Here is a 12,145-nt window from a genome sequence, read left to right as displayed (position 1 = left end):
TCTTCAACCCGTTCTCTTGTGTGTTTGCCACTAACTGTGCTGTGTCTCTGTTAAGACAGCTGAGAGGTCTCCGGAGACTCATCAGCATGAGGTTATCCCAATGGCATATTCACGGCCTCCCCTCACACTTGGACATGACTTAGAAACCACAGGGAACAAAGCGGAGGCAATCTTGGGCTGGTTTTGTACCCACTTGAATGTTAAGGTTTTAGTCACCCCAGTCCTTTTACCGTCTCCCTCGGTTTTGTGCCACGTGACACAAATAGCTATGCAGAACGCTTGCAAAACTGCAAAAATCCTGATATTTCCAGAGCAGAGGGAAGGGGGAGCCAAGGAGGTTCAGGAGAGGCCGCCAGCCCTTCCCTAGCAGATGGGTTGTGCCTGCTGATCGAGCCAAGTTGTGACACTTGTGACTCATTCTCTCAGGGAGGAGAGGGGAGGCAGAAGAGGGGTGAAGAGCGGCCGGCCCCAGGCTGTCCTCACCGCCGACTTATCTCCAGTTTCCCAAATGGCTCTGAGAAGAGCGTCACCTAGACTCCCCAGATGGAATTACGCCTAGTCAGTGCTTCCAGTTTACTTTGTTCTGTGCATTGCTTTATTGTTCTTGTGTTTGTCTGCCTTCCTGTTTAGATTGTGTTCTCCAGTACAGAGTGCCTATCATCATAGTATGCTCATATTCTATAATTGTGGAATATTGTAGTATATTCTATTAATTGCTCAGCAAAGGTTGACTTAATGAAGGACAAAGAGGAGAAGAAAAACATGCCGACCGGGGTGGTTGGGTAGACGAGACATTCCTCACAAGACTTGGCTCCCCTTGCTATTCCGCTTCCCTTGCCACCTCGGGAAGACCGCGCCCGCCACACTACAGCCAGTAAGCTAGACGTCTTAAGACTAACCGGGGAGAATGAGAAACTGGAACGACCCAGAGCAGCGGCTGCAGGCCAATGCCTGGATCCCGAGCCCCGGAAGGCAGCCCTTCCGACCGTAGCCCCATAGGGAAGCGCTTCAACACCGAGTCTTGCCCCGCAGGGAGTGGTCAGTGCGACCGGAGCAGAGAGCAGCGTCTGCAGCGTCCAGGCCCCGGTCTTCGCCCCAGAGAGCAGGTGTCGCGCGGACGCTACTGCGGCTGGGATGTGCTCTAAGATCGGGACGTCCCCGCCGCTCCCGAGACGAAGCGCACACCCGGACCGGCCCAGCTTCCATCCGGTGTGAGGGAGACCCAGCGCCCAGATGAGCCCGAGCAGCGCCCCGTCACGCCCCAGGACACACCTGTCACAAAGCCCCGCGACCCCAGCCGCCCCGCCCGGAAGGCCCGCGCCTGCGCAGTGGTGTCCGGCGCCGAGGCCGCGCTTGCGCAGTGGCGTCTGGCGCCGAGGCCGCGCCTGCGCGGTGCGAAGAGGCGGCTCCGAGCTGCGCGTCTCCGCCGAGGGCCCGGGTGGCGGCCATGGAGGCCCCGGCGCCGCCGAGCGAGCTGGTATCCGAGGAGGGCCGGAACCGGAAGGCGGTGCTCTGCCGGCGCTGCGGCTCCCGCGTGCTGCAGCCGGGCACGGCGCTCTTCTCCCGCCGGCAGGTGAGGGCGCGGGGGACGGGCCTCGAGCCCGTCCCGTCCCACCGGGGCCGCACACAGCGCGGGGCCCCCACGCCGGGCCGCGCAGACCGAGCTCCGCGGGGCCTGGGCCGTAGTTCCTCAGACCCAGATGTCGGTGTCCGTGGCCCTGCTCTCGCGACCTCCTGCCTCTTTTCCCGCGCGCTGCCGCGCTCCGCGGGGACCCGGGAGGAGTAGACGCGGGGACCCGAGGGAGTGGGCGAAGTGGACGCGGGGACCCGGGGGGAGCGGGCGCGGGGACCCGGGGGAGCGGGCGCGGTGACCCGGGGGGAGCGGGCGCGGGGACACGGGGGAGCGGGCGCGGGGACCCGGGGGAGCGGGCGCGGGGACCCGGGGGAGTGGGCGAAGTGGACGCGGGGACCCGGGGGAGCGGGCGCGGGAGGAAGGGACTGCAGGCGGGGGACGTCCTGACGGCGCGGCCAGAACAGGCGGAGCGCTGGGCTCCGGGTCGGTGAGCCCCGCCCAGGTCGTGAATCACGGGGAGTGTGGGTCGCCCGCTGCCCAGAGAGCGGTGGAGGGTGGACACAGACCCTGGGGTTTAAGTGAGGGAGTGAGGCTCTCAGCCCTCGCGACTAAGTCCCACGGTCCGTGTTCTTTTTAAGTATTATGAACAGTTTCTCTATAAAATGTTCTTGGTCCTTTGGTAAAACTCAGAGGTTTCAGAGAGGAAATTACAGTCACAGAGAAAAGAAACATTCAGTGAAGAGCTTGAGACTGCAAAGGGTAGTAAGTTAGGGAACGGAGTCGGTGCTTCCTTACACTTTTTGAGGGGACGGGTGGTCGGGGCAGGAGAGCCAGAGGATGTGGGCTGGTGGGAGAGAAGGGGAGAGCCTGCCCATGTGGGTGGCAGTGGGCTGTTCTCCAGCTAAGCGGGCACCTCACAGGGCCCATCAGGCGTTCTCCCCGCCTCCATCCCTGGGGGGATGAGAACGTGTTGGCACCAGAGTTCAGTGCACCTTGGCTCCTGAGAGCGGAGACCCAGAAACAGCCCAGGGGTGACTGACGAGGTGCAGGACAGCCACACCCTGGGCACCACCGCGTGGGTGACTCTCCAGGGAGCTCTGTTGAGTGAAGAAAGCTGGTCCCAAAAGATTACTACTGCCTCATTCCGTTTGTGAGACATTTTTGAATTTTAGAAATGGAGAACCAATGAGTGATTGCCAGGAGGTAGGAAGGGGAGGGTGGGTGTCAGGGGTGTCGGTGAGTGTGGTTATGAAAGGATGGGTGGATGGTGGTGAGGGCGGCCCCGTGCTGTGAATGTCCTTAATGGCGCCAGACAGGCTTATGTTGCGTGCAGTTCACCGCAGTAAGAGATGAGGAATCAAAGTGGAACGTGCTGCCGCGCTCGAGGCGGCCTTGCCCTGGTCACTGTTGCATAACAGAATTGCTCTAGCTCATGACCCGAACGGTTTTGCTCGCACAGTGGGGATTGGCCAGGCCCAGCTACACCTTGGCTCTTCCACTGGGGGCCTTTGACGGAACAGCAGTCAGAGGGGCCGTCTCAGAAGCCTGCTCACGCCTGTGTCCACCTGTGGACCAGGAGGATCCCAGCGTCTGGAACAGGCTGCGGTGAGGCGCTCCTCCGTTTCTGCCAGCGGTCTCAAGGAAGCCGCAGTTCCCACTCGGGCTCCTGGAGAAACCTGCAAAAGAGGCCCGGCCTTCCCTCACCTTGCCTGTCCCCTCCCCTCAGCCCGCCAGGCTCAAGCGGGGAGGCAAGGTGTCAGGAAGCTTGGGAGGACTGTCAGAGAATGTATGGACGTGTTTTAAAAGCACCACAGGTACTTACTGAAGAGACAGTTGCAAACAAGGTTAACAGATGGTTGGACGGCATCACCAACTCTATGGACATGAATTTGAGTAAGCTCGTGGAGTTGGTGATGGACAGGGAAGCCTGGCGTGCTGCAGTCTGTCGGGTCGCAGAGCCTGACACCACTGAGCAACTGCGCCAAACAGAAGCGCATTCTGTTTTGTAACTGTTTTTATCCTCAACTGCAGTATAGCATGGGCTTTCCAGGTGGGGCTGGAGGCAAAGAGCCCGTCTGCCGGTGCAGGAGACGCAAGAGACTGGGGTCCAGTCCCTGGGTTGGGGAGACCCCTAGAGGAGGGCATGGCAGTTCACTCCAGTGTTCTTGCCTGGAGAATCCCGTGGACAAAGGAGCCTGGAGGGCTATAGTCCAGAGGCTGCAAAGAGTTGGACACGACTGAGCGACTTACCACGCGCATACACACACACACAGTGTAGCATGCTTGCCAAGTTTTCTATGATGAGAATGTATTTTTATAAAGGGAAAGAATATTTTATATTTAAAAGGGTACTGTGGATAATTAATGAAAAAAGCACAAGAGGTTTCCCTGAGACATCAGCAGAATCTCAGAGTTCAGTGCAGCTCAGCAGCCTATCCAGGATCAAGGCGCTAGCTAGGGTCCACCGCCTGGGAGGAATCACAGGGACTGCATGTGTACATGCGTGCATGCGTGCACCAGAGGCTCTCCTCGTGGGTGGGAGGTGCAGAATCCTGGAGATGATAGTCCAGATTCTAGTAGACTTTTTCCTGTTCCTTTTCTAAATGCAGCATATTCGTAACAGTGATGGAGCACAGTGAAGCCAGATACCCGGTGTTTACCCTGTTAGTAAGCGTGTGAGCTCTGCTCTGGTTGCCGTGCGGTGGCAGGCACTGGGGATGTGCTCGTGGGCGGGAAAATTGACCTGGTGGAGGAAGACCCCGATAAACAGCTGAGCCAGTAAACAGATAAGATGGTCTCAGAACAATAAGCTAGGAGCAGCATGAGCAAACTGGGGGCGATGGATACTTGTTGTCTTGATGGTGTGGTCAAAGCTCGCCGCTGAGCAGTGTGTTGGCGCCAGAATGTGTCCGGTTATCCACTTGAGTTGTGTGTATGTCAGTTATGCCTCAGTCAAGCCACTGTGAAAAATGCAGGCATGGGAAGGTAGTCCAGGTTGTCTGGTTGGAGGAGACCCGAGGACGTCACGTGTGAGCTGAGTGTTAGGGAGCCCTTAAGAGCTGGCAGGAAGGCTGGTGCGTCGGGGCCCGGCGGGTGGGAGCGGAGGAGGGCAGGCCCTGTGCGCCTGGGGAGGCCCCGGTTCCCCCGCACCCAGGGTGCACTCTCCCCGCTTTCCTGAGAACTCCTGGGCGGGGAGCTCTGGGCCGCGGGGAGTAAGCCGGCCCTGGTCTGTGTTCTCCCCTGCAGCTCTTCCTCCCTTCCATGAGGAAGAAGCCGGCTCTGGCCGGCAGCGGCGGTCCGGAGGGCGACCTCCTGCAGGAGCACTGGCTGGTGGAGGACATGCTCACTTTCGAGAACGTGGGCTTCACCAAGGACGTGGGCAACATCAAGTTCCTGGTCTGTGCAGACTGTGAGGTGGGCCCCATCGGCTGGCACTGCCTGGATGACAAGGACAGTTTCTACGTGGCTTTGGACCGGGTTTCCCATGAGTGACGGGGGGTGCGGCTCCCCCTGCTATGAAAGCTTTCCCCGGGGACCGGCCTGTCACCTCCTCTGCACTGACGTCCATCGTGAGCACCACCCGCCTGTCCAGCCCAGGCCCACACGCCTCCTTGTGGCCTCCGCGCGGGCGCTCGCGCAGGTCCTCTCCCCCTCCGCTCTCCCGGCTCCGGGACACGGTACTCCCGCAGATCTCCCCTCCTGGCCTCCCTCCCGTGCCGGCCTCCCTGTCTCCCGCTCAGGAGCTAGCTGCTGTCCGCCCTGAGGACACGTGACCCGGAGCACTCAAGACGGTGCTGACCACTGAAACGTGCCTTTGGGTCTCCTTCAGGAAAGCGCGCAAGCACCTCAGAGCGACTTGTGTGGCTGACTTTGTCTACAGTAATTTATTCTCTAAGAGTAAAGCATTTGCAGACTGCAGGATTCCAACCACCCCTCAGAAGTACCTTACTTTGGACACACATCTGAGACCACCTCGGGGGCCTCTCCTGGGGCTGATGGAGACTTCACTGTGCGGGCGGACGTGGTCCCCTTCCCTTCACACCCTGCTGGGGCTTCTCTCTGGGTCAGCTTGTCACTTCTGTCGGTAAGCTGCAAATCTGGTGTGCGCTCCTGTCTGTCAGCCACACCAAGGAGACCCCAGCCTTGGCTGTGCACCCGGCATCTCCCGGGACAAGTGGAGAGGGTGGGGTGCTGGGGGTGGCCTTTGCCGTATCTCGCACGGCTTTCTGTGTGGTTTTCCTGGACTCGTAACCCTTCCCTGGCACCTACGGGAGACAACACAGTCGGCACAGAGCTGGCTCAGCAGGACTCTCCAGGGGCCAGACCTCCGTCCAGTGCCTCTTGTGGCGGGGCTGCTCTGACAGTTCGACGTTCAGCACCCTTCTCGGTTCTGCCGTCTCTCTCTGAGATGCCTCACCGGCTCAGGAGTCCATGAGGCCAGGTTCTCAGCCTCCTCCCACATTCCCTGCCTCCGAGGCTCAGGAGGCTAGAACGGGAGCGAGGATGCAATGGCGACCTTACAGACATTCCTTTCCCCATTTTCCAGCTGCTTTCTCCCTCCTCCCCCCAGAACTTACTCTAAGGGTCCCCCACTAAAGTGCAGGCCTTGGACACAGTTTTGCAACCAACCTCTCACCTGGGCAGGTGGCTTCAGTCCCCGGCTGTAGACTCACAGGCTCTGGAAGAAAACCGATTTGCAGGTGGGCGGTCAGGCGTCTGTGATTGTGGCATTTTGCAGAAAAACTGAGCATATCCCCTCAGGTCAGAAGGGACAAACCACATAGATGCCTCTGGGGACATACAGCCCCTCAACTTATGAGCCAAAACCTGGGCAGTGTTTTTTAAATTAGACTTTTCCTTTCCTTTCCTTAATCACAGAAACGGTATACATTCATTGCAGATAAATACAGACGTGTGTATAAAGTTGTTTTTAATCACTCATACTTGCGCCATCCAGAGACTGCTGACGGTGATGGGTGTACATTCCTCTCAGTGGTTTTCTGTGTGTACTCATGTAGGATTTTCAGAAACAAATATGAGGTCGTATTGTATCTCGTAACTAACTTTTTCCATCTAGCAAAATACAGGCTCCCACGCAGGAAACGTGCACCTCTGCCCACCGTCGTGGTGAGCAGCCGCTTGCACTGCTGTGCTTTGCTTGAACGACCCACTGTCAGATCTGCCTCCGGTTTCTCGCAAATCATGTGACGTCAGTTGCCTCTCCACGCTTTCCTGTCGCTCCTCGTGCTCCTGAGCCGGGGGCTCGTGGGGTGGGCGGTGTCTCTGGGCTCCGCTTCCTGACGCGGCGCCTCAGAGTGGCGGAGCCCCTCAGCCTCCTGCCCGGCAGTTCCTGACACTGGGTATTTATAATCTTAAATGAACATGTTGCTACTGTAAGGGCAGGAACAATAGTGTCTCGTTTTAATTTGTGCTTATTTCTAATGAGTCTTTTACATACTTGCCATTTGTGTTTCTTTTTTTGAGAATTGCCAAACGCTGTTCCTCTAGTAGCCAAAAATGTAGTTGTTTCTCTGCCTTTTCACCTTGATTTGAAAGAAATAAATGCATTTAAGCAGTGGCAACTAGACTCCGGCACCTCCTTGGGCCGAATATAGAAGCTGAGACAGGGAGGAGGGCTGAAGCCTGCGCCTCAGGACTATCCTGGGGTCTCTCCGCCGAATAACCAGCCCCTGGGTGTCTGCCGTGAAACAGGTCATCCTCCACCACGCACACACACACCCAGTGTGGGTGCCTTGACTTCGGGAGCCCAGGACTGAGCCTGATTATTGGCTGCAGCTCTTGCGCTGGAGCAGTGGGCTTTTCCAAGGCCTTCCTGTGTTGCCCCAGAACCATACGTGTACTGACGTCTACTGCCGTTACCCCATTGCACGAGGCTCCTCGAGTCACTCTACCCTGTGGCTGTGGCGAGGACTTCTGTCCGGGTACTGGTTTAGTCACCACCCCAGTGAGGTCAGTTCAGAAGGCTGCACACGGTATTGTAAAAGTCCTGCAGCAGCAGGGTGCTCACAGGAGTTTGGAGAATTATTGGACCAGAATCGCTGAGAAGACGGAGGCCCTGGGTGGTGGGCTCACTGGTGGGTGCTCCCCTCCCAGGGGCGTTTCCTGTCCTCAAGGAGGCTGATGGGCAGTTCTGATGAGTTGCATAGTCGGGAGTAGGGCCTGCCAACGGGTGTGCCCCTGGTGGCCACCCCTCACTTTGGGGTGAGGCCCCCAGTCCTCTGGCCCAGGAGCAGGTGAGAACAGTGGGGAGCAGAAGGCTCTGAGGGGTTGCAGCTCAGCCTCGAACTCTCGTCCTTAACATTGGACTCCAGTGATCCCAGTGTTGGCAGGAGCCAATAAAAACCCTCTAGAGGAAAATGTCATCAGCTTAAACTTTTGAGTTCTTTCTACAAGCAGTGTTGCTAATTACTAATTTATTGCATCCTGAACGCAATGAACTGTAACCAAGTGTATGAGACAAGATGATAACACCAATAAAACGAAGACTATGGAACAGGCCCCTTAGGCTGGGGAATATAGGAGCTTTCAGACCAAGACTGTAAAATAACTGCTTACTCTAAAGGAGATACCAGACGTGAGGGGGCGGGGAGTGAATTCTAGAATCTTAAAATCCAAAACTAAAGTAAGAATTCACTGCAAGCTTGTAATAGTGGATTAGATACAGCTGGAGAGAGAACCAGGAAACTGGAAATTGACAGTAAATCTGCGAGCCCACAACACAGAACGAACAAGTGAGTTCACGGGCCAGAGAGCCACACCCACAGGCCGGACCCACTCCAAGTCACGTCTGATTCACTGAGATTCAAGAGCCTTCAAGTTAAGAATGGTTTTTGTCTTTGCAAATGGGCATGTAAATACCTACATAAAATTCTCAGTTTTGCCTCAGCCCACAAAGTCTATTTATCTAGTCCTTAAAGAAAAAAGTTTGTCAACTCCTAACTAACAGTGTGAGAGCTGGACCATAAAGAAGGCTGAGCGCCGAAGAATTGATGCCTTTGAACTGTGGTGTTGGATAAGACTCTTAAGAGTCCCTTGGACTGCAAGGAGATCAAACCAGTCAATCCTAAAAGAAATCAACCCTGACAATTCACTGGAAGGACTGATGCTGAAGCTCCAACACTTTGGCCACCTGATATGAAGAGTCCATTCATTGGAAAAGACCCTGATGCTGGGAAAGATTGAAGGCAGGAGGAGAAGGGGACGACAGAGGATGAGATGGTTGGATGGCATCACTGACTTAACAGACATGAGTTTGAGCAAACTCTGGGGGACAGTGAAGGACGGGGAAGTCTGGTGTGCTGCAGTCCATGCGGTCTCAGACACAACTGAGCAACCGAACAAAAAGAATTGTAACAACGTCAACTTATTCCTCAAACTGATGTATGTAAATTTAATAAAAGCGCTATCAAAAAACCCAATAGGTTTTTTTTGTGTGTGTGAAATTCAACAATCGATTCTCAAAGTTGTATGTGAATACAGAGGACTAAGAATAGCCGAGACAGGCAGGGAGGAAAGCCAGATGGGAGGGTTTCTCTTGGCGAGAGACATGGTGGTTTGTCACAAGGGTAGAGCAAAATCTCTTAGAAACAGCCCCACGTGTATGGATACTTGACTTTCGACAAAGACGGGCCGTGGTCTGGAAGGGCAAGGTCAGGAAGACTTCAGCAAGGCTGGGAATGTTCTTCTTTTAAAAAATCGGCATAGTGGTTATGTCATAAATTAAGCTGCACATCTTTTGTGCACTTTTCTAGTAGGTTTTTAAAAGAAAGCAGCAGGACTTCCCTGATGGTCCCTTGGCTAAGATTCTGCACTCCCAGTGCAGAGGGCTCAGGTTTGATCCCTGGTCAGGGAACTAGTGACAGATTTTATTTTGGGAGGCTCCAGAAAGAGGAGAGTGAAAAAGTTGGCTTAAAGCTCAACATTCAGAAAACGAAGCTCATGGCATCTGGTCCCATCACTTCATGGGAAATAGATGGGGAAACAGTGGAAACAGTGGCAGACTTTATTTTGGGGGGCTCCAAAATCACTGCAGATGGTGACTGCAGCCATGAAATTAAAGGGCGCTCGCTCCTTGGAAGGAAAGTTATGACAGGCCTAGACAGCATATTAAAAAGAGAGATTGCTGGTATAGGTCCATCTAGTCAAAGCCATGGTTTTTCCTGTAGTCATGTATGGATGTGACAGCTGGGCCATAAAGAAGGCCAAGTGCCGAAGAATTGATGCTTTTGAACCGCGGTGCTAGAGAATTGAGGATCCCTTGGACTGCAAGGATATCAAACCAGTCAATCCTGAAAGAAATCAGGCCTAAATATTCATCAGAAGGACTGATGCTGAAGCTCCAACCCTTTGGCCACCTGATGCGAAGAGGTGACTCAATGGAAAAGACCCTGAAGCTGGGAAAGAGGAGGGCAAGAGGAGAAGGGGACGACAGAGGACGAGATGGTTGGATGGCTTCATTGACTCAATGGACATGAGTTTGAGCAAGCTCCAGGAGATAGTGAAGGACAGGACAGGGAAGCGTGGCACAGCTTGGCAGCAGTCTGTGGTGGTACAAAGGATCAGACATGACTCAGCGCGTAAATGATGAGCAACAGGAACTGAGAGTTTGCATGCCACAGGTTAGAGCCAGTGCAGCCAGACGAGTGGAGTAGCCAGTGGTCCTGCGCGAGGCCTCCCTCGTGAGCAGCTCAGGAACCACCCGCACAGCCGCAGCACTGGCTTGAGGATGGCTGCTTCAGGGCGGCCCTACTGTCTGCCCGGCACCTTGATTCCGTGCCCTCCACCAGGACGATCTCATGCCCACAAAGCCCGTCCACCTTCCCTGGCCCCTCCACTGCCCAGGCTCACGTGTAATTGCTCTGAGGTGGGGGAGCCCCGGGGGAGAGAACGTGGGCCCGTCAGGATTCTTCAGAGGGCTTGGACACTAGAGGTGACCCCGGGCCTTCCCCTCCCATCGCAGGTGCAGCTTAAACTCCCGAAGCAGGTATGAGTGGGGCGTGTGAAAATCAAGCAACCTCATCTTCCCTGGAGTGAGGTCAGAAGGGGCACCTTTCAGGCCCCGTTTGCAACACCAGCAGGAAGAGGGAGACCCGGTATGGCTGTTTTCCCCCTGGCACAAGGCAGGACATTTTTCACACAGGCAGTTTGTCTCCTAATCTCAGTGAAAGCACGTCCCTCTCTGCTCTCCTGACGTGCCTGTGACTCACCACAGCTTGCCTGTCCCAAGTCGCAATTCTCTGCTATTCCTGAATAAACCTGTTTTGCTGGTAAAAATAATTGCCTTTTACTTTTGAGGTTGACAAGAGAGAAAAAAGATGGAAAAGTCAGAAATAAAAATCTAAACTTGGAAATAGATAATAGAAGTAAATCCAAATACCATGTAAAAGGACTAATTTTAATTGGTGTGATGTAAAGAAGCATACTGTCAAGGTATGGAGGAGGGTAATCCCACAAGTAACAGAAGGATGTTACTGTTTCAAATGTATTTATAACTCCTGGGTCAGCGGAGGATGGAAAGAGGTTCTTAACAGGCTGAGTCTCCCAGCCCGTGGGGTGCGGGCCAAAGAGGCAAAGGCAGATGATGGTGTTGAGTTCAGAGCCAGGCAGCTTCACACTGACCCTTGATGGGCCCACCTTCCGCAGAGCAGGACGCCCCGTGCAAGTTGTTTTGTTCAGGGCAGTGACGCCCAGTGGCTTATGCGTCTGAGCTTTGTACACATGAAGTTTCAGAGCACTCGCTTGAATTTCCACCCACTCTCCCCTTATCCCTTGACCAGAACATCCACTGTGGAGCTGGCAGCCTCAGAAACCACCACGGTTGAGACCAGAGAACACGCTTCATAGTTCCAAGCTCACCTGGGCGCCCTGGGCTTGAGACACCTGAGCCACCAGGCGTTTCATCTTTAAATAGTCCAGGGTGCTTTCGGATGGCGTGGCTAGGGTGTTGTGGGTAAACAGATGCAGGGAGCCAGGGGCACTGGTGGGCGACCCTGACCCTTTCTTCCTGAGCTCCACCAGGGGGAAGTCATCGCCCCTGCGGGTTTTCCAGGGCAAGAATCCCGACCCACACACACTGCTGCACACTGGCAAGGGGTTGCAGGAGGGGACGGGACGGGCGTCCGATACATGAGAAGGGCGCAGCAGTGAAGATATCATTGCGGGGCCCAGTCACCCTATAAAACCAAACTCCAGCCATTCCTCCCACACGAGGAAACGGCCCCGCGTGTTGTACTCGGGTGTTCAGAATTAGAACCGCATCTCAGAGGTCCCTCACCTGAGGAGAGGGGAAATGTGTGCAGGCCCGTCTTCATGGAAACACCGGGAACCAGCCCGGGGGGAGCACGGCCGTGTCCCGCGGAGGACGCGGCGGCTCGGGCCGCAGGGCCGCGGGGCTGCCGGGCGGCCTGGCCCGCTCTCGGGGCTGCCCTCCCTGGCCTGCAGCACGGCCCTCGGCCGCACCCGGCCGCCACCCTCTGTGCCGCCGTCGAGCCTCCGACCGCGGTCTCCTCGGGCGGCTCTCGCCCTCCGCCGGTTGCGAAGCGAGCCTCAAGC

At 55.7% G+C, this 12,145-nt stretch overlaps 1 protein-coding gene across 2 annotated transcripts; it reads left to right on the top strand.

The window, feature by feature from the left end:
• The first annotated feature begins 1,387 nt into the window (after window positions 1-1,387).
• RABIF (RAB interacting factor) lies at window positions 1,388-7,612 on the top strand. 2 transcript variants are annotated; one of them, XM_040263210.1, is made up of 3 exons: window positions 1,396-1,573; window positions 4,820-4,987; window positions 5,403-7,612. In XM_040263210.1, the coding sequence occupies exons 1-3, from the start codon at window positions 1,448-1,450 to the stop codon at window positions 5,439-5,441; spliced, it is 333 nt and encodes a 110-aa protein (XP_040119144.1). In that variant the 5' UTR covers window positions 1,396-1,447; the 3' UTR covers window positions 5,442-7,612. The 2 variants fall into 2 exon arrangements, with proteins under 2 accessions (XP_040119143.1, XP_040119144.1); XM_040263209.1 differs by having other exon boundaries at window positions 1,388-1,573; window positions 4,820-7,155.
• The last annotated feature ends 4,533 nt before the right edge of the window (window positions 7,613-12,145 follow it).

Source organism: Oryx dammah, unplaced genomic scaffold (genome assembly GCF_014754425.2).
Source record: "Oryx dammah isolate SB20612 unplaced genomic scaffold, SCBI_Odam_1.1 HiC_scaffold_21, whole genome shotgun sequence".
Classification (NCBI taxonomy): Eukaryota; Metazoa; Chordata; class Mammalia; order Artiodactyla; family Bovidae; genus Oryx; species Oryx dammah.
This window is presented reverse-complemented; position numbering and strand designations above follow the sequence as displayed.

Coding starts and splice junctions, on each gene's coding strand:
- RABIF (XM_040263209.1), top strand. CDS start 1,448: ATGGAGGCCCCGGCGCCGCCGAGCGAGCTGGTATCCGAGGAGGGCCGG. Junction 1,574..4,819: donor CGCTCTTCTCCCGCCGGCAG/GTGAGGGCGCGG, acceptor TCTCCCCTGCAG/CTCTTCCTCCCTTCCATGAG.